Source organism: Cryptomeria japonica, unplaced genomic scaffold, assembly GCF_030272615.1.
Source record: "Cryptomeria japonica unplaced genomic scaffold, Sugi_1.0 HiC_scaffold_77, whole genome shotgun sequence".
Lineage (NCBI taxonomy): Eukaryota > Viridiplantae > Streptophyta > Pinopsida > Cupressales > Cupressaceae > Cryptomeria > Cryptomeria japonica.
The window spans coordinates 16780-39239 of NW_026728899.1; the positions used below are offsets into that span (position 1 = coordinate 16780).

Here is a 22460-nt window from a genome sequence, read left to right on the forward strand (position 1 = left end):
ACAATGGATGCACATGTTAAGGTTATAGTTGACAGATATTTGTTAGGTTTCACAAATTATTACGTACTTTTCCACAAATAAAGTGTTGCAACATTTTCTTTCTAAATTCTTTGGATTAAGGTGGAACATTATCAACTAAATTTCACTATGAAAGAGTATTGTTATTGATTTGAGAATAATCTTGAACATCTTGATGTAGAGTAGATATATCCTAGACTATGAGAGGTGCATGGTTGACAAAGGAGTACATATTCATGTAGAATTTAATGAATGACAATATGGATTAGATGGGAGATATCGTAGAGGTGGACCTGGAAACCATGCGATTAGAAGGTAGCTTTCACACAAGGAGGTTTAAATTGACAACCATGCCATGTGTCAAGAGGAGAGGATAAAGGAGATGGCTTTGGGATGGGAAACAACGTGCTAATAGTTACTAATAGTTAAAATTCCCATGTTTTCTCTAGGGTTCAAGTCAATTGGTTGGATTGATTCACAACAACAAGAACCTATGGGGCACACAAATGGAGCTAAAAAAATTTGGGGCTCTGTTAGAGGTAAACAAGCCTAGTTTCACACTTGTTGTACAATTGTATCATGTAGATTACAAAATTGGAATTCGCAAGGCTGATCTAGAGGCCTCGCATGACATATTTGTGTGGTGCATAATTGATATAGATAGCATTGAACAACTTGATTTTAAGGGAAAAATACTTATAGGTAAGAGGTAATTTGAAAGATTCATAGGAGAAAAAGAGAAATTTCTATAAGATCCATCATTGCTTGTATTTATTTTAAAAGAAATGGTGAAGCATGCTATAGAAACTAGGTTTTGTCTATTGTTAATAATAATTTGTATATGTATGCTTTATTGAAATCAAAAGGGGGAAAATTGTTTTTTTGTTAAAACTTATTTTTAATTATTGAATTATTTGATGTTAAGGAATAATTAAATTTTTAGGCTGTAATGTCGTAAATCGCATACATTCGCAACTTCACCTACGTTTTGTGTGTACTTTGGTGTCCATTCGCTTAATATTTTTGTAGGCTCATTTTAGTACTTACATAAGCCTTCTTCTTTACCAAGGTGCTCAGGCCGCATTTCTCATGGACATTGGTTTATGTCACCTTTGCATTAGTCCTATATTTTCTTTTCTCCCAAAATTTTTGAACGTATATTATCTAGATACGAGTTTTTCACACGGACATTTGCACATCATGATAGCATCCTACAAAAAAAAATATGCAAGCATTTCTAAACAAAATTCAACTTTTTAGCTTTATAGGGCAGTTGCAATGTTTCGAGATGAATCTAAATGACTCATCAGTATTTTTTCATTCCCCACTCTCTTTATGAACCTTTCTTTTATTTGGCCTGCTCTCTCTTGGCTCTCTCTTTCTCTCTCAATATCTCACACGCTACTCTTAATCTTTTCACGCTACTCTCACGATATTTGTAAAAAGTTGGATTGTGATGTCTCTAAGTAACTCCATTTAGTTTGATTGATTCGCATTAATCAAAATTTAAAGACCTCCCACCGAGGGAGCTAGAGGATGATGGCTCTTTTGGAGGTAGAAAAAAGTAGTTTCATAACTATCACAGTCGCCTAATGCAGATTCTAAAATTGCGGAATTGGAATGGTGATTTAGAGGATTCACATGAGATAGTTGTGAGGTACATAATTTATTTGGATAGAGTTGAACAACCGAATTTTAGGGAAAAATAACTCATAGAGAAAAGGTAATTTGAGAGATTTCTTGGAGAAAAATAGAACTTTTTATAAGATGCATGTTTTTACCTTTTTTCAAAAGGAATGGAGAGGTAGTCTATATAAATTCGGTCTTGCCTATTGTCAAATAAGAATGAGTAGTTTCATCCTTTAAAAATTAATAAAATATATATTAAAATTTAGTTTTTTAGTTTGCTGATTAAACTTTCTTTAATTATTAAGTTATCTGATATTTACGAATATCAAAAAAATTATTTGAATTACATGAATTTAAGTAGTCGGCTATGACTAAATTCGGATCAAGAATCGAAACTACTAGTTGTGAGGCCCACCCTTTGGTGGCTTCGATATTGGCATTATTGGACCATGATTGAATTCTAGGGCTGTATAAGTTTTTAAAGTTATTAGTATTAACACGTGATGATGTTATTAGAATATGTCAAATGTGGAGTGCATCTGTAGAGCAGTTTGATTTTAATATATGCATATGATGAGGACAAAAATTTTGATAGTTAATTAGGTATTTTGATTTCCATGTGATTATAGTGGGTTAATTGATGCTTTGACTTTATAAACATGAAATTCAACTATATCGTGAATTATTAAATTATCAAATTTATTAGAAGTAGCACCCTGTCGGGTTTATGCTTCTAGAAAGGAGCACTTGGTTTGGATTTTGATAGCTACCTTTGTTCATTTGAAATAATATTAGAACTGTTATAAAATGAAGAACGATTAAAGTTGAATGTAAATCTTGACTGTGGATTCGCATGGTCATTGAAATATCCCAAATGTCTAGTTGGCATAAAAGTGCATGTAGCATATTTGAAGTTTTAAAATCTCTGATCATGGATGCTATCACTTTTTAATTCACAAAAAGGAATGGACTAAAGGGATGAGATTATTAAAGTTGTAAGATTGAAAATATTTATTACCTTATTGGGCTTAGTTTTCCTCCAATGATTATAATCCTTCTAAAGATGGAAAAGCTCGAAATATGTTAATAGTAATCTAATCGTGTCGCTTCTTCCTTTTTTGAGAAAGTCCAACTTTTCCAAAAGATTTGTGGGTATAAAAAATTACGGAAATCGATATGAGAAAAGATTAGAGTTGATCAACCTATGAGCTTCTGAAGAAGAACAACATGCGAAGGATTTGTGAAGTTGGAGGGGTTTCAAATTAATTCATGGCCATGTAGAACGGCCACAATCTACTTCTTTCAAAGAAGTTCACATTCTCTAAGAACCTGAGGGAAGTGAAAATGGATGGGATGAGTTCTATTGTAACTTACAAGATGATAGAAAAGGATACTGTAATCAGTTGCTAGGGGTGAAAGGTTAAGAGAAACCATAAATATCAGGACATCCCTAGCCTACATCAAGGCTTAATATACTACCTTCACCAAATCTATTTGCATACAACCTCTCCTATGCTCTAATCTGGCCTAATTTTGGTATCAAAGAGATCAAAGTGAAAGATGGCTTCAAGAGCCCTCAAAATTACCAAGAAACCCCTTAGAATTTCTAGTGGTTTTGGAATTGCTTCCACATAAGCATTCAATCTCCCTAAAAATTCCCAAAAGGGCAATTCCCATATCGAGAGAGATAAAAAAGGGAATGCCCTAGAGATAAAGAGCTAAAAATTGTGTCAAAAGAAGATAATGTTAACAGTAGACTGCATGTAGAATTACAATCTCTCTTGGGATACCAATTTGAAACTGAGGAAAGAAGTAAAGATAAAAATGAAAAACACGTTAAAAATCGAAAAAATAGAAAAGGCAAATCTAAAAAATGAAAGGGTAATGAAGGAGAGTAAGAAGAGGAGATCGACATTAATTGTGGTAATTAATATCCAAGACAAAGAAATTTGAAACTAAAACGATGACACATATATGATAACTAACACTTTGAAAGTGATATTGTACTCAGTTGAGGAAAGAAAAGGTCAAGTATTTGACCTACCTACAAAATATTTCACTTTGGACCTATCCCTTAAAGACGTCTCCAAATCATAGTATCTTATCATCGTGGAGGAGGAGGACTTGGAAACCAGCTTGGCTTCCATAGCACCAGATCCCACCCCGCTTATTTAAACTTCACAAAGAAACAAGAGTGTTAAGCATGGTGAAGAGGAGGATAACGATGACTATGAGATGGAGGTAAAACAAGGTAGACTGAAAGAGAAAACAAATTTATTGGGCAATAGAGATTCTCAATTTGGGGACTCAATTTTCCATTTTCTTGCTATCATTAAGGACCTAATGGATTTATTCTATGACTTCTCGACCTATTTGGCTGAGTATCGCAATAGGCATAAGTCTAGGATGGAACAAAAAAGGCACAAAGAAAAAAGAAATTGAACCAAATATGGAAGGTGAAAAGAGGCAAAGAGGGTGCTACTTGAGAGAACTAGAATTCAAGACTAAAATTGGTCATGAAAGAGTTTGATGCTCTTATGAGCCTCCATAATATGAAGTCTACATAGTTTTTCGTGGTTTGTTATTTTGGTAGTGTTGGGGTTGTGTTGGTGCAATAACTTGTTTGTTATTGAGCTTCTCTGTTTTAATATTCTAACTTTGGGCATGGGACCCTCTTCCCACCTTATCTAATCAAAAACAAATTTTGTGTACACTTTTAATATTACAAATCAATGTTAGATGTGGTTAAAAAACATTAAAATATAGTCAGGTCATAGTATGATGTTGCATTGGACTATGTTGGTAGTGAAGAATTAAATTGTTTACGAGTTTATTTTTATCAAATGAATTGTGGAAATCTCATATCTTTAATTAAATTGTTATCAAATGTATGATTATGTGTGTATCTTATTTCAATTTATATTGGAAATAATTTTTTTTTTATTTGAGCGTGTAGGAAATTTTCATAGCTAATATAAATTGGAGTTCCCTAAGAGAATCCTAGTCATTTTCAATTCCTAGTGAAGCCTTGACCTTAGTTAATGATAGGGACTAAGGTCTCTGATTTTAGTAATTGTTGTAATGTGATGTATTTTGTGTTTTAAATATAGTTTTATTTTATTTTGATATTTGAGTAAGTTAGCATTTGCGTCCAGCGGCATCCTTATGGAAAGATAGATTTCACACTGAGTAGGTTTTTGAATGACTTTCAAGTGTTTGTTTCATCTATTTATAAGTGTACACAGACCCATACTGAAACACTTAGGAGATGGAGGTAAAACAAGGTAGACTGAAAGAGAAAATAAATTTATTAGGCGATAGAGTTTCTCAATTTGGGGACTCATTTTTTTCATTTTCTTACTATCATTAAGGACCTAATGGATTTTTTCTATGACTTCTCGATCTTTTTGACTGACTATCGCAATAGGCATAAGTCAAGGATGGAACAAAAAAGGCAAAAAGAAAAAAGAAATCAAACTAAATATGGAAGGTGAAAAGAAGCAACGAGGGTACTGCTTGAGAGAGCTATAATTAAAGACAAAAATTGGTCATGAAAGAGTCAAATGCTCTTATGAGCCTCCATAATATGAAGTCTAAATATTTTTTCGTGGTTTGTTATTTTGGTAGTTTTGCGGTTGTGTCGGCGCAGTAACTTGTTTGTTATTGAACTTCTTTATTCTAGTATTCTAACTCTGGTTGTGGGACCCTCTTCCCACCTTATCCAATCAAAAACAAATTTTATCTACACTTTTTATATTACAAATCAATGTCAGATTTCGTTAATAAACATTAAAATATAATCAAGTTATAGTACGATGTTGTATTGGACTATGTTGGTCGTGAAGAATTATTTTTTTATCAAATGTATGATTATGTGTGCATTTTATTTCAACCTATATTGGAAATTTATTTATTTTCTTTGAGTGTGTAGGAAATTTTCATAGCTAATAGAAATTGGAGTTTCCTAAGAAAATCCTATTCATTTTAAATTCTTAGTGAAGCCTTGACCTTAGTTAATGATAGGGACTAAGGTCTTTGATTTTAGCAATTGTTGTAATGTGATGTATTTTTTTTTTTAAATATATTTTTGTTTTGTTTTTATATATGAGTAAGTTAGTATCTGCGCCCAGTGGCATCCTTATAGAAAAAATAGGTGTTATGTTGAGCATTTTTTTGAATGATTTTAAAGTGTCGGTTTCATCTATTTTTGAGTGTATTTAGGCCCATAAAGAAACACTTATGATTTGGGTACCTTTTTGGGAATTAGTCCATGGGATTTTGCCATCATTTGATCTTGTCCAAGTCTCTTAGAAAAAAGGTGTCGAAAGTCTAACTTGCGGGTGACAGTAAGTAAATTACCACTTTCAAATCCACTCCAACAATTTTATGAATGGTGCTTCCGCATGCCTCACACATATGAGTGGATCCAAAGGATCCTATTGGGGAAGAGTATACAATATTATTCCTCTCATCCCAATGCTCTCACACGTAGGAGCATTTGTGATATCCACATACCCTTAGGTTTTGGTGAGAAGGGGTTAGAGGAGGTGAATGAGATCAATGTGGTACCTCCTGACCAGGGGAGGGGAGGTCATATGACACATATTGTATATACCATTCTAAGAGTCTTTGTATGGCTTATTATTTTATTTTTTGCATCTTTCTTTTTGGGATTTTTTGGGAGGCTTTGTGGAAGGACTCAAAAGAGTCTTTGAGAAATTTCTATCAAACCCTCCTCATCTATTAAGGAAATATTTTGATATGATTCAATCTTTAGAATGCTATATTCCATTTTGTTGTAAATATGTTAGTGGAGGCTTTTGATTTGATTTTTAAATTTCATCTTTCTATGTCTTTTCTTATGTATATGACACGTGTGTGAGGGTTTAGGCTCTCCCAAGTTGATCAGAGAAACTCATGTGTAGGGTGAGGGATATGTGGAACCTCCAAGGGAACGATTTTTTCTCGTTGAGAAGGAGATTTCTTGGGTATGAGTATCCTTGATTCTTTTGGAAAATCTGTGGAAAAATGGTTCGATATAATTTAGAAGGGATGTGAATTATATGGTGTTGGACTCCCTTAATGGATTTTACATCTGCGTGGAGTATTTATATTGGGAAATCAAGTTTCTCATGGGCCTCTTAGCTTGGGGGTTGGTTGTGAGAAAGCCCAAATGTTGGAAGGTGAGCTCTCCATTGGCTTGTTTAAAAATTGTGTTTTGTAAGATTTTTTGTGGAATCAAATGGGGTGCTACCTTGACATTGGAATGAAAATATTCATTCTCATGTTTGGGTTAGAATTTTTATTACATTTTTTAAATGGGTTGGAGTAAGTTGTTAAAAATTTTATCAAATGGGTCCCTTGTAATGTTGTGTATATCAAGTTGATAAATGATGATGTTGTTGTGTTTAGAAGCGATTATATTTTACTTTTCTAAAAAATATACATATTGTTTAAGGGCTGAGTTTGTTTAAGAAATAACTTAGCGCTTGTGATAATTTGCATTTCATACGTTTAAAAGTTATTGATACTTAATGAACAAATTAAAGTTATTAGTAATAGTGGATTAAATTAGCTTTAAGAGTGTGAAATTTTCATGCACTTTTCTTAATATTTTTAGTTAATAAAGTGAAGGGGATGTTTATCACGCAAATATTGTTCTCTTTGTTATCCTACAAAATAAAAAAACTTGCTCTACTTAAACTTTGGTTTAAAATTAAAAATAGTTATTTGTAATTAGATGTGTATGTTCACCTATTTAAAAATATATATTTTATACAAAGTATATTTACCTTTGTAAACACACACACACAGCAAACTTGAGTTTGGGTTTCTAGTGTTACCATATCGGTTAAGGCCCCATTAAGCGGGTTTAGCATGATAATTAATTCTTTTAAGAGAATTTAATTTAATATAACTTTAGGAAATGAAAAACCTTAGGTGGAGTTGGTGTGCTAGGTTTTAGGATTTAACATGTCTTGGAATCGTTTAAATGTGATGTGGCCTCTCAAATTAATTAGTCAAGTGAAATAATTTAATTTATCTAATTGATAGTGAATGGTAATTAATTAAATTAAATCTGAAATCAAAGTGTAGTATACTTTTATTTCAAAAATTTGGTTTTAAAAGAAAGTAAAATATCAGCTTAGGATTGAGAAAATTCACTCTTTATTTCGTTTTAATTTAGTTGAGTTGGACTCTTCAGAAGAATAAACTATCGTTGTGGCTAATATTTAGTTAAAACAAACAGTATATTTACTTATTAAAAATATTTAATAGAAAATTATCATTTATTCGTTTGCCGCATTTAATCTCTTTATATATCATTGGTAATTAGTTAAAATTTGTTAAATTTATATATAATTTAGCTTAGTTAGGGTTTACTTAGCTATAGGTGTTAGGTCACGCCATAGAGGCCCGACCGGTTCACTACCAATTAGGAATTAGAGGGAATGTTGCCTTCAGGAGTTCCTCCCTTGAGACATGTTGCATAAGGGTTCCAAATCTCGATCACCTTATCATTCTTGTTTTACGTTGTGCGAAATGAGTGTCATAACGCCCACTCGTCTTATTCCTTTTCTCACCTCGTCTAGCATGAGTCCTATGACGTTGAGTATGTAACATATACATGCACATGCCACGATGAATTTGCCTTGTACACCAAGTTCATCCTTTCAATCACAAAACAACCCATTCTCTTATTTATTTATTTAAATTCTCGCAACCAAACTCTATAATTAACATGAATCCTTAATATTATAAACCAAAAATATTAATGATAATTTAGAACTATTCTTTGTTTTAAAGGCTCACGAATATAACACGTATATTTTTATAATAAAACTGAGATTATCCTACCCGAGCGTAAAAAGGTTTTCAAGAAAGACGCAATATAAAGCATGCATGGACGGTGTTTGTGTCAACATCCAAGAAAATTTCCTCTTTTACCAATTCTGAGACGGCTGAGAAAAATGTATATATTAGTTCCTTTGAAGAAGGCCATCGCTCCAATAAAGTCTAATCGTTTCCACATTACTAAATTAATGGCGGTGGCGAGAATATGAGGAAGAATACGTCTAAGGCAGGAGGTAAGCTGATCTTCAGATAAGCATATGCAGCAGAAGATAGAAAATTTCAACGATAATGAAAGAATGGTGAGAATACATCTGCGGTAGCAGGTGAGATAGCCATATGCTGCAGCAAGACTTACTCTGACGTATCGAAAAGAGCAACAACTCTGGAAGTATATTATTATAATATTACAAGGATTGGTGATTTAATATACGGAGTGAAGATGAATTAGTCATAAGGTTTGGGCTATATAAAGCTTGTAATGGGCTTGTAACACACATTCATATCCTTCTGAGCTCTTGTACTATCTGCGTTTCTATTATAATGGCTAACCGAATGATTTACTTCACACTGGGACTTTTTCTGTTGATATGTTGTTACAGCGACAGGGTCATGGCAGGGGATTCCGATCCCTTGCAAGATTTCTGCGTTGCAGATGAGGAAAGCAAAGGTGAGTAAAAAACTTTATACATAAACAATGGTAATGATTTGCTTATTAGACGAGTCGAGTTAGTAATAGATTGATTTGATTTTGCTTTAAACAGTTTTGGTGAACGGGTTCGTTTGCAAAGACCCAATGCAAGTTTCAGCAGACGACTTCTTCTTCCGGGGACTTGGGCAGGCAGGGAACACCGACAATGATGTGGGCTCCAACGTAACGATGGCGAACGTTAAACAGATACCAGGCCTCAATACGTTGGGAATATCGTTGGTCCGCATCGACTACGCAGTGGGTGGAATAAATCCTCCTCACACACACCCAAGAGCCACCGAAGTTCTTGTTTTACTGGAAGGCCAGCTTCTTGTGGGTTTCATTGACACCAACAACAAGTTTTTCAGCAAAACGTTGGAGAAGGGAGATGTGTTTGTGTTTCCAAAGGCACTTGTGCATTTCCAGCAGAATGTGGGGCATGAAAATGGGGTGGCCATATCTGCATTGAGCAGCCAGCTTCCGGGAGTTCAGACAATCGCCAACTCTCTGTTTGCAGCGGATCCTCCTCTCCCAGATTCCGTATTGGCCAAGGCCTTCCGCATCACACAGGAAGTTGTGGATTACATTCAGAAGAAATTCGCATAAGAATTTGCTGTGTTCTATCAAACAAAACAATCAAGAGGGGACCAAGTCTTTCCCAAATTCTTTTTCCTTGCCGTTCAATAAAACAATCTTTCTAGAGTTATTGCCGTCCTCTTCTGCTATTCATAGCATCTGTTTTGAACATGACTATATCCTCCGCATATTCCAAAGATGAAGGATTAATTTGAAGCATCTGAAGGCATTTATGAATATTTTATACAAGAGCATCCTTGTATTAGGTATACATTCATTTGCAACATGTTAACAATATATTCTTTAACATAAATATTGCAGGAACAACAACAAACAAAGTGCTTGACTTGGATAGAATGAGTAACACTATAATTCTTGCATGCCAATCTGTCAAGGGTGTTCTTTAACATAGTCTTAACCTCATTTTAGCTCTGACATAAAAGGTGAATGGTTTGGAAGTAGGAAATAGTTATTGGGAAATATAATTAGTAGTTGTTCTTCAAATCACCCTCACAATCATCCAATGCTTCAAGACTCCCCATCAAAGAAGTCATTCCAGAAGGTTAGGGACTCTCCTCAAGATAAGAATGATTGCTCTAATAAATATAGTATACCTTCGATGGAATGCAATACGGTTTCATTATGTCTAAATTCCAAGAAAATCCATAGAACTAGAATATCCATTGCATCCAATATCGCAATATTTTATCGGGGATAATATGATAACCTTGACACATATTACACCTATTCTTACATCAATCTACCTACATAAGGGTTATGATTGAGGGGCCTCTTGTATTAAACATTTCTAATAAGTTGGAATGACATGGAAAATCTAAGACAGTGAAGATAGATTATTGATAATAACACAATTCATTTACATGGTGTTAATTATGAGGGTAATTAATTTATGGCTTCCCAAAATAAGCTTTTCTAAATCTCCCCTAATTCATTCCTACGTTATAATAAATATGTCAATGTGGATGTTATGTATGAAGATCTAAATACTAAAGGGAAAAAGGATAATGCTCATGTTGATTTTAAAAACTTTGTATGTAATATTAAAAATATGATTAGTTGAAAAATTTAGCAATATATTACCTTGTTCAATCATAAACTATCAGTTCGGTTACAAAAAAAATTCCTCAAACCATTTCCTCCTTGTATAAGCATTTCTATAGATCATCAAATATGATAACCAATAATTTAACCATAGGTTTCCTATCAAAGCAAATGCAAATCTGCATATGTGAATAAGCACAATAGGATAGGAAAATATTGTTGCCGTAGGCCATGTATGTTTCATGCGGGAAAAATATTATTGTTGCAAGCCTAAGAGGTGCATAAAGGAGCTCCTTGGATCCATGGATATGCAGGTGTAAGTTTGAGAAATATGTGAAGGCGGAGGATATTTTCATATTGAAGCCATTTGCTAATTGATATGAGGAAGATAAAAGTGTCGTCATATTGAGAAGTTGTCAATTACACTGTAATGAAGAATAAGATAATAGATATAACTGATACATTATCGGTGAGATATGTCAATTTTATAATCTTCTATTTTTCCTATGTATTTTTAGGGGTTCAAATGAATAAAGCTTCATATATAGCCCCTCTAGCGATCAGTTCATTGTGAAGCTTAAAAGCCTCTTCCGTCATGCCTTGGATGTCTATACCTCAAATAATCTAGTAATATGAGAAGTTTCATTGCGCTTGCATCCATCTCCAACTGTATCGATCAATATATTAATTATCAAGCCCATTCTACATTGTTCACATAGATAACAAATAAGGCTATTGTAAGATGACACATTGCTCTGATAGATTGTGCTTATGATCTTTTCTTTAGCATGTCTAATGCCACATATGTGATCCCTTGCCTACGCAAATAGGGAGTCAATGAGGTATAAGTAATTACTTGATCATGTTCCACGAGGAATCTATTTATTCACCGGGTTTCTCGTCTCTCTATGAAAGATTCGCACGTCAATCATATGAGTCCTGCAAATAGTGGTGGTTCACTAGCACAAATAATTCATGACATTCACTAAACCTAGGGTTCTCTCTCAAGGTCATTGTGGTTAATGCTACACCAAAATAGAATAATGTGGCTTTGGTTATTTATGTACAAGATTCAAGTTGGGAAAATCCAAAATATTGGAAAATGTAGACAAAATGCATGACCCAATGGTGAGCAATATCTCCGATATTTTTTATGTTTTGCAAGAACTTGAGTTATTGTTCATTATTTGAGTAAGTGGTCTTAATAACATGCATCCAAATAAAAGAGAGTGATTGCAAATTCTAGAATTGAGGTAGATCTTCAAAGGAAAGGACAAAACAATAGCGGACATGTTGCATCGAGTTGAGCCATATGTGACCTTAGATATCCAAATTTAAAAAATGTAAAAGAGACAATTTACATTAAATGATATAGAACTCTAGATAACCAATAGATTTATTTGACTCACAAATTTGTCATTGAAGAGGTTTTAGGTCAATACAATACAACTAATTCAGGTCAATAATCTATTGTTGCAAGTCTTTACAAATATGATGTCATTTCCTATCACCGAGTCATCCATAGGTGATCATTCCTTTGGTTTTAGCTTGACGATCTATCTAGATCACATACCGGTTCCATAATTTGCATCGTAAGATCTTTTATATTGGTTCCATCATTCTAATATATCTCCACTTGCACTAAAATCAGGAATCCCCATTAAAAATAGGGTTTTAAGGAAATATATTTCAATAGAACATGCTCTATCCATATTGTTGACACAAATTTGAGTCAATCATTTCATAATTTTTTCACCCTCAAATCGAAAAATATAAACTAGTGATAAATTTTTACAACCTTTCGAAAAATATAAAAATATAAGAAAATCATGTGCTAACTGACTGAGGAGAAAATTTATGAAAACCCCTAAAATTGTAATGAGTTACTCAAAATGAATTCAAATCTAGACTTCTGGTGGATCAATGTGCCCTTGTTTAACCACCTAGAATAAATAAAAACAACGATCACTGTTTTGCAACACTAAGAGTGAATTTTGTGGAACCCCTAAGTTCACAATAGCTACCTCAAATATGCTAAAAATCAATATTGTAATAGACTGGACAAGTTCTTGATTAAAAGCCTCTATGAATTATAATTTTCTTTTGTCAAATCGAGAGAGATATGAGCTTCACATGTTGACCTTCTTAATTGATATACAAAAATAGAATAATGCCTTGAGGTCCGATAACAGTTTATAATATTCCTTATGGAAGAATTCGCTACATACTATATCTACAAGAGACTCCAAATGCAATGTCGTATTCAACACATGTCTTTGCAATGACAATCGTGTCCTATATCTAGAACTCCTAGCAATATAACTGAGGTGTAAACCACTAAATTCATCTAGGCCTCCTAATTATCTAATATAGCTTATGACCAATTATAACTAATTTAAGGTATGTGTACCACATGTTGGCATATGCATTGAATAACATACATTATAATATCATATCCTTGGCTACATAATATATTTCGCATACTCCAAACAATATGATTTGACAAGCACTTTATAATAGTAGAGGAAATGAAGATAAACAAGGATAATGAATGAAAACATATAAAGTTGCTATTATTAAGACCAATATTCGAAATCTTCATCATGCTTGACTGGTTCGCCTACATATGAACTTGATCTACAAAAGATGGGGATGTGTAAATAATTTTCTCTACAACTAGATGAGCCCCATACAAGACAAAAAGATGAACAGTCTGGAGAGATCTTAGATTGATATTACTTTAGTTATTGTGTGTTAGATGTGTTTTAATTCCTCTAGATGCAACTTAATCACGCACTTGTAATTATACATATACCCGTTCAGGTCATGTCCAAATAAATAATTTCATTGAAACATCTATTCTCATATTGGTGACATGTAGAAGATGATTGTTGCAATAGTCAAGCATGTGGATTAAGCGAGTCTTCCTTATAATGCAAGCTAGTGAATTGTGAGCGTTCTAGAAAAGGTCCAAAATGTATTTGAAAGGTCATTAAGCATTTGGCTTGTAAAACTTCTGAGATGATAATGGACTAAGCACCTCACCTTTTCAGCATTTTTTTATTAGGATAAAACAAGTTTTGAAGGGGCCCCAAACCCCTTTACAAACAGAGGGTTTGCATTGAGAAATGGACCAGACTACCTGACAGTGGACAACAGGTTTTAAAAAGGACCTGAAACCTTCTAGACTTACGGGCATCCACCAATCAAAATATGAACATCACAAAACAGGATGGCACAACCATAAGCTCGAAAACAACAAACAAAACATCTCAAAAAACAGAGAACGAGGGTTTTTCTGGCACCCTCGGCCAACTAGAAGCGTTTTCCTAGGCTCCCTCAACTTGTAATAGATTCGTAGGACCACATAAAGCCACAAAGACCAATGCTAACCAAAAACCAACATTGGCCAAACTTGGCCCTTGAAAACTGCTAGCATCCAACCTGTCCCTACAAGAAACAAAAAACATGGGGTTTTTCTGAGCTCCCTCAACCACCGTGGGTTTTATCATGGCTCCAAAAACCATATGCTTTAAAATATGCCATACTGAGAGAAACTTGCCCAACAACCAACTCTCCACCTCTATAGGAGACACACAAGAGTCAGCAAGAAGATCGGCATCAACATCCTTACAGCCAAGAAGAGGGGCCCCATCAACACCCCAACGACACTTCCAGGAAACACCAAAAACATCATACTCCACCTCAATAGGAGACAAGTCAACTCCAACTACATCCATCTCCCCCTCAATAGAAGGGAACCTTCCACAGAGAATCCCACGGACCCGAAAAAAACAGCACTCCAAAACAGCCCAACTCGCAAGAAACCAAACAAGCAGACCAAAAACATCATGTGTTTCAAGACCGATACACAGAGGGAACTGCCCGAAGCCCATTCGGAAGGTAAATAACACCTCAAGGACCACCAAATAGTTACATGAGCCACAAGAATCATTATACTCTTTGTGGCACTATTGGTCTTGTGGATTTAGAGGAATCACATTATTGTATGGAACATAAAAGGGTGCGAGGATAGCATTGTTGGTATTTATGAGAGAATGTACACAATTTCAAGAGAAGTGAAATATGAAGATAGAACCAAAAAAAAATTCCTTCATATCAATGTTGGCTTCAGTAGTACCACATTTATATCAACGTAATATGCAATATTTTGTACTTAAATAAATATTGGTTTCCGTGGCATGTTGAATTATACCATCCCGTAAATTAAGTTAAATATCAAAATGGAGGAAACAAGATCATAACATTAACCAATGCCAATGACATTAGGAATAAGAAAAGGCCTAGTTGTTATCTTTAAGGAAGAGCTAGGAACTTAGGTTCCTTTTCCTTTTGTTGCGAGGGATTGAGATTTTTTCTAAATCATGAGAATGAATCTAAATGGCATTGATGCATGAATTAATATCTGTTCATTTTGAGAATCTTTGTTACCAATTTACATAATCAAATAAAAGGAGTATAGCCATAATTTCCCAGTTTTGGCAAATGAGGCTCACACATTCATTTTCCTAATTGTTTGCAGCTCACAAGTATGCAAGCATCTCCCATGCTAGACTTATCAAATTCCTAAGACTTGGCTCAATTTTTGCAAAGCCAACTGAGAAAATTCAGATGAAAGTAGATATGAGAAGCATTATTTCAGTACAGCCACTTCAACCTTTCTAATGTGACAAGATTTTGGAGTCCTATTTTTAGAGGACCTGCGAATTGCAACGAATGTTGATCTACCAGGTATGTCACGTTCAATAAGATATGTAAAGTAGGAAAAAAAAAAAAAAAAAAAAAGGGAGTTAATTATATATTATTTTTAAAATATAGTTTGGGGAAGAAATATATTGCAGTTAATGTCACCATGAAGCTTTATGCCTGTACTTTTTATTTGATACGTACAGAACAAATTCACTTTTTTAGGATTTGGTTTAAGTCTGGTCTAATATCAATTTTCTAAAATTTTATTAATCGCACATAGCAGCCCCGACATGCTTAGCGGTTACATGAACAATGGTTAAAAGTAAATGATATGTTGTAAATTGTGGTGTTTGCAACCTAGATATAGAGATTGGTAGTTAGAATGAAACTTTAACAATTTGCACATGATTGGAAATGGCATATTCTAATACCACAACGAAGATGTAATCTGTGAACCTTACCCTTCACAAATTGAAACTTGTAAATAAAGAAATGTGTAGTTGTACAGTGATAGATTAACAAAGAAAGACAAATCATAATTTCTAATCTATTTTTGAATTTGGCTCAAATGATCGAATCTGTGAATGCAAAAAAATTTATGTGAAGTAGATTGCTAGAATTTAATTGGAGATCTTTGGAAAAAAACAAATTCTTATTTTAACAGTTGAGTATAACTGATTACAACACAAATTACCAACCATGTTTTGCATTGAAGAGTAGGAGCTCTTTGGTAACACTTGCAATGAAATATTCAATTATTTCCAATTGATATTGCATGCAAGCAAGAGAAATTTGGTATACTTGGAATGAAAAGTTAATTATTTTGAATCCACATTGTATGTAATCAGTTCTATTCTCATTTTTTGATTACTACATATGCATTGTGCCTCATGTGTATGTTGGTATGTAATAGTAGGGGGATATGTGAATATCAACAAGGCAACGAACCCTTGATACAACAATGAATGGGAGGCCCTTCTGACCGTCATCTCCAGTGTTGATTGTTTCTTTTTCTATCATTAGCCCATGAAATTTATATATTTCTAATGAATACACTTTAAGGGGAAGTTGGTAGAACCCACCTTTATTTATTTGGATCTCAATGTGATACAATTATTTCGAGTGCAACTAGTCATCTCATTGATAAATTTTCTAGCATGAGGCATGCAGATGTTTGAATGTGTGGGTTGAACAATTGGACTCTATGAAATCAATAACAGATACCTATAAAAGTTGGTGGTAATACGAGCATACCAATTTTTTCTAGTATCAAATTCACAAAGAACAATCATGCCAAATCCATTCATTTGAACACCTATATTGAGGTAGACTTGATAGGATTTTACATTCTTCAAGATTGTGGTGTTGCATTCTATCTTGACCGTTGCAAGATATCTCATTACTATGTGAATGGTCTGCTAGAAAAATCATAGAGTCTTATATATCATTTCAATTGAACTGGTGGAGAACCAATTAAATATGTGTTTCTCTCAGATGTATTTATATTTCAACTATTCTTAATTCACATTCAATTCAATGATCAAAGATAAAGTTTTTAGCAATGAAGTTGTAAAATTACTACTAATTATATAAGAGTTTTATGGGAGCTCCTCAATCAACAATTTGAGTGGATGGCATACTGGGTTTAGGCAAAATCTAGTGATCACAAGTTACACATATTTCTAAAAATCTGATGTGATTTTAAACTCTTAATGTTATTTGAGTGTCTCACAATGGATGCACATGTTAAGGTTATAGTTGACAGATATTTGTTAGGTTTCACAAATTATTACGTACTTTTCCACAAATAAAGTGTTGCAACATTTTCTTTCTAAATTCTTTGGATTAAGGTGGAACATTATCAACTAAATTTCACTATGAAAGAGTATTGTTATTGATTTGAGAATAATCTTGAACATCTTGATGTAGAGTAGATATATCCTAGACTATGAGAGGTGCATGGTTGACAAAGGAGTACATATTCATGTAGAATTTAATGAATGACAATATGGATTAGATGGGAGATATCGTAGAGGTGGACCTGGAAACCATGCGATTAGAAGGTAGCTTTCACACAAGGAGGTTTAAATTGACAACCATGCCATGTGTCAAGAGGAGAGGATAAAGGAGATGGCTTTGGGATGGGAAACAACGTGCTAATAGTTACTAATAGTTAAAATTCCCATGTTTTCTCTAGGGTTCAAGTCAATTGGTTGGATTGATTCACAACAACAAGAACCTATGGGGCACACAAATGGAGCTAAAAAAATTTGGGGCTCTGTTAGAGGTAAACAAGCCTAGTTTCACACTTGTTGTACAATTGTATCATGTAGATTACAAAATTGGAATTCGCAAGGCTGATCTAGAGGCCTCACATGACATATTTGTGTGGTGCATAATTGATATAGATAGCATTGAACAACTTGATTTTAAGGGAAAAATACTTATAGGTAAGAGGTAATTTGAAAGATTCATAGGAGAAAAAGAGAAATTTCTATAAGATCCATCATTGCTTGTATTTATTTTAAAAGAAATGGTGAAGCATGCTATAGAAACTAGGTTTTGTCTATTGTTAATAATAATTTGTATATGTATGCTTTATTGAAATCAAAAGGGGGAAAATTGTTTTTTTGTTAAAACTTATTTTTAATTATTGAATTATTTGATGTTAAGGAATAATTAAATTTTTAGGCTGTAATGTCGTAAATCGCATACATTCGCAACTTCACCTACGTTTTGTGTGTACTTTGGTGTCCATTCGCTTAATATTTTTGTAGGCTCATTTTAGTACTTACATAAGCCTTCTTCTTTACCAAGGTGCTCAGGCCGCATTTCTCATGGACATTGGTTTATGTCACCTTTGCATTAGTCCTATATTTTCTTTTCTCCCAAAATTTTTGAACGTATATTATCTAGATACGAGTTTTTCACACGGACATTTGCACATCATGATAGCATCCTACAAAAAAAAATATGCAAGCATTTCTAAACAAAATTCAACTTTTTAGCTTTATAGGGCAGTTGCAATGTTTCGAGATGAATCTAAATGACTCATCAGTATTTTTTCATTCCCCACTCTCTTTATGAACCTTTCTTTTATTTGGCCTGCTCTCTCTTGGCTCTCTCTTTCTCTCTCAATATCTCACACGCTACTCTTAATCTTTTCACGCTACTCTCACGATATTTGTAAAAAGTTGGATTGTGATGTCTCTAAGTAACTCCATTTAGTTTGATTGATTCGCATTAATCAAAATTTAAAGACCTCCCACCGAGGGAGCTAGAGGATGATGGCTCTTTTGGAGGTAGAAAAAAGTAGTTTCATAACTATCACAGTCGCCTAATGCAGATTCTAAAATTGCGGAATTGGAATGGTGATTTAGAGGATTCACATGAGATAGTTGTGAGGTACATAATTTATTTGGATAGAGTTGAACAACCGAATTTTAGGGAAAAATAACTCATAGAGAAAAGGTAATTTGAGAGATTTCTTGGAGAAAAATAGAACTTTTTATAAGATGCATGTTTTTACCTTTTTTCAAAAGGAATGGAGAGGTAGTCTATATAAATTCGGTCTTGCCTATTGTCAAATAAGAATGAGTAGTTTCATCCTTTAAAAATTAATAAAATATATATTAAAATTTAGTTTTTTAGTTTGCTGATTAAACTTTCTTTAATTATTAAGTTATCTGATATTTACGAATATCAAAAAAATTATTTGAATTACATGAATTTAAGTAGTCGGCTATGACTAAATTCGGATCAAGAATCGAAACTACTAGTTGTGAGGCCCACCCTTTGGTGGCTTCGATATTGGCATTATTGGACCATGATTGAATTCTAGGGCTGTATAAGTTTTTAAAGTTATTAGTATTAACACGTGATGATGTTATTAGAATATGTCAAATGTGGAGTGCATCTGTAGAGCAGTTTGATTTTAATATATGCATATGATGAGGACAAAAATTTTGATAGTTAATTAGGTATTTTGATTTCCATGTGATTATAGTGGGTTAATTGATGCTTTGACTTTATAAACATGAAATTCAACTATATCGTGAATTATTAAATTATCAAATTTATTAGAAGTAGCACCCTGTCGGGTTTATGCTTCTAGAAAGGAGCACTTGGTTTGGATTTTGATAGCTACCTTTGTTCATTTGAAATAATATTAGAACTGTTATAAAATGAAGAACGATTAAAGTTGAATGTAAATCTTGACTGTGGATTCGCATGGTCATTGAAATATCCCAAATGTCTAGTTGGCATAAAAGTGCATGTAGCATATTTGAAGTTTTAAAATCTCTGATCATGGATGCTATCACTTTTTAATTCACAAAAAGGAATGGACTAAAGGGATGAGATTATTAAAGTTGTAAGATTGAAAATATTTATTACCTTATTGGGCTTAGTTTTCCTCCAATGATTATAATCCTTCTAAAGATGGAAAAGCTCGAAATATGTTAATAGTAATCTAATCGTGTCGCTTCTTCCTTTTTTGAGAAAGTCCAACTTTTCCAAAAGATTTGTGGGTATAAAAAATTACGGAAATCGATATGAGAAAAGATTAGAGTTGATCAACCTATGAGCTTCTGAAGAAGAACAACATGCGAAGGATTTGTGAAGTTGGAGGGGTTTCAAATTAATTCATGGCCATGTAGAACGGCCACAATCTACTTCTTTCAAAGAAGTTCACATTCTCTAAGAACCTGAGGGAAGTGAAAATGGATGGGATGAGTTCTATTGTAACTTACAAGATGATAGAAAAGGATACTGTAATCAGTTGCTAGGGGTGAAAGGTTAAGAGAAACCATAAATATCAGGACATCCCTAGCCTACATCAAGGCTTAATATACTACCTTCACCAAATCTATTTGCATACAACCTCTCCTATGCTCTAATCTGGCCTAATTTTGGTATCAAAGAGATCAAAGTGAAAGATGGCTTCAAGAGCCCTCAAAATTACCAAGAAACCCCTTAGAATTTCTAGTGGTTTTGGAATTGCTTCCACATAAGCATTCAATCTCCCTAAAAATTCCCAAAAGGGCAATTCCCATATCGAGAGAGATAAAAAAGGGAATGCCCTAGAGATAAAGAGCTAAAAATTGTGTCAAAAGAAGATAATGTTAACAGTAGACTGCATGTAGAATTACAATCTCTCTTGGGATACCAATTTGAAACTGAGGAAAGAAGTAAAGATAAAAATGAAAAACACGTTAAAAATCGAAAAAATAGAAAAGGCAAATCTAAAAAATGAAAGGGTAATGAAGGAGAGTAAGAAGAGGAGATCGACATTAATTGTGGTAATTAATATCCAAGACAAAGAAATTTGAAACTAAAACGATGACACATATATGATAACTAACACTTTGAAAGTGATATTGTACTCAGTTGAGGAAAGAAAAGGTCAAGTATTTGACCTACCTACAAAATATTTCACTTTGGACCTATCCCTTAAAGACGTCTCCAAATCATAGTATCTTATCATCGTGGAGGAGGAGGACTTGGAAACCAGCTTGGCTTCCATAGCACCAGATCCCACCCCGCTTATTTAAACTTCACAAAGAAACAAGAGTGTTAAGCATGGTGAAGAGGAGGATAACGATGACTATGAGATGGAGGTAAAACAAGGTAGACTGAAAGAGAAAACAAATTTATTGGGCAATAGAGATTCTCAATTTGGGGACTCAATTTTCCATTTTCTTGCTATCATTAAGGACCTAATGGATTTATTCTATGACTTCTCGACCTATTTGGCTGAGTATCGCAATAGGCATAAGTCTAGGATGGAACAAAAAAGGCACAAAGAAAAAAGAAATTGAACCAAATATGGAAGGTGAAAAGAGGCAAAGAGGGTGCTACTTGAGAGAACTAGAATTCAAGACTAAAATTGGTCATGAAAGAGTTTGATGCTCTTATGAGCCTCCATAATATGAAGTCTACATAGTTTTTTGTGGTTTGTTATTTTGGTAGTGTTGGGGTTGTGTTGGTGCAATAACTTGTTTGTTATTGAGCTTCTCTGTTTTAATATTCTAACTTTGGGCATGGGACCCTCTTCCCACCTTATCTAATCAAAAACAAATTTTGTGTACACTTTTAATATTACAAATCAATGTTAGATGTGGTTAAAAAACATTAAAATATAGTCAGGTCATAGTATGATGTTGCATTGGACTATGTTGGTAGTGAAGAATTAAATTGTTTACGAGTTTATTTTTATCAAATGAATTGTGGAAATCTCATATCTTTAATTAAATTGTTATCAAATGTATGATTATGTGTGTATCTTATTTCAATTTATATTGGAAATAATTTTTTTTTTTATTTGAGCGTGTAGGAAATTTTCATAGCTAATATAAATTGGAGTTCCCTAAGAGAATCCTAGTCATTTTCAATTCCTAGTGAAGCCTTGACCTTAGTTAATGATAGGGACTAAGGTCTCTGATTTTAGTAATTGTTGTAATGTGATGTATTTTGTGTTTTAAATATAGTTTTATTTTATTTTGATATTTGAGTAAGTTAGCATTTGCGTCCAGCGGCATCCTTATGGAAAGATAGATTTCACACTGAGTAGGTTTTTGAATGACTTTCAAGTGTTTGTTTCATCTATTTATAAGTGTACACAGACCCATACTGAAACACTTAGGAGATGGAGGTAAAACAAGGTAGACTGAAAGAGAAAATAAATTTATTAGGCGATAGAGTTTCTCAATTTGGGGACTCATTTTTTTCATTTTCTTACTATCATTAAGGACCTAATGGATTTTTTCTATGACTTCTCGATCTTTTTGACTGACTATCGCAATAGGCATAAGTCAAGGATGGAACAAAAAAGGCAAAAAGAAAAAAGAAATCAAACTAAATATGGAAGGTGAAAAGAAGCAACGAGGGTACTGCTTGAGAGAGCTATAATTAAAGACAAAAA

At 33.6% G+C, this 22460-nt stretch overlaps 1 protein-coding gene across 1 annotated transcript; it reads left to right on the top strand.

The window, feature by feature from the left end:
- Positions 1–9042: 9042 nt before the first annotated feature.
- On the top strand, positions 9043–9796 carry LOC131864126 (germin-like protein 8-2). The gene is made up of 3 exons (XM_059215143.1): positions 9043–9169; positions 9264–9448; positions 9617–9796. The coding sequence occupies exons 1-3, from the start codon at positions 9043–9045 to the stop codon at positions 9794–9796; spliced, it is 492 nt and encodes a 163-aa protein (XP_059071126.1).
- The last annotated feature ends 12664 nt before the right edge of the window (positions 9797–22460 follow it).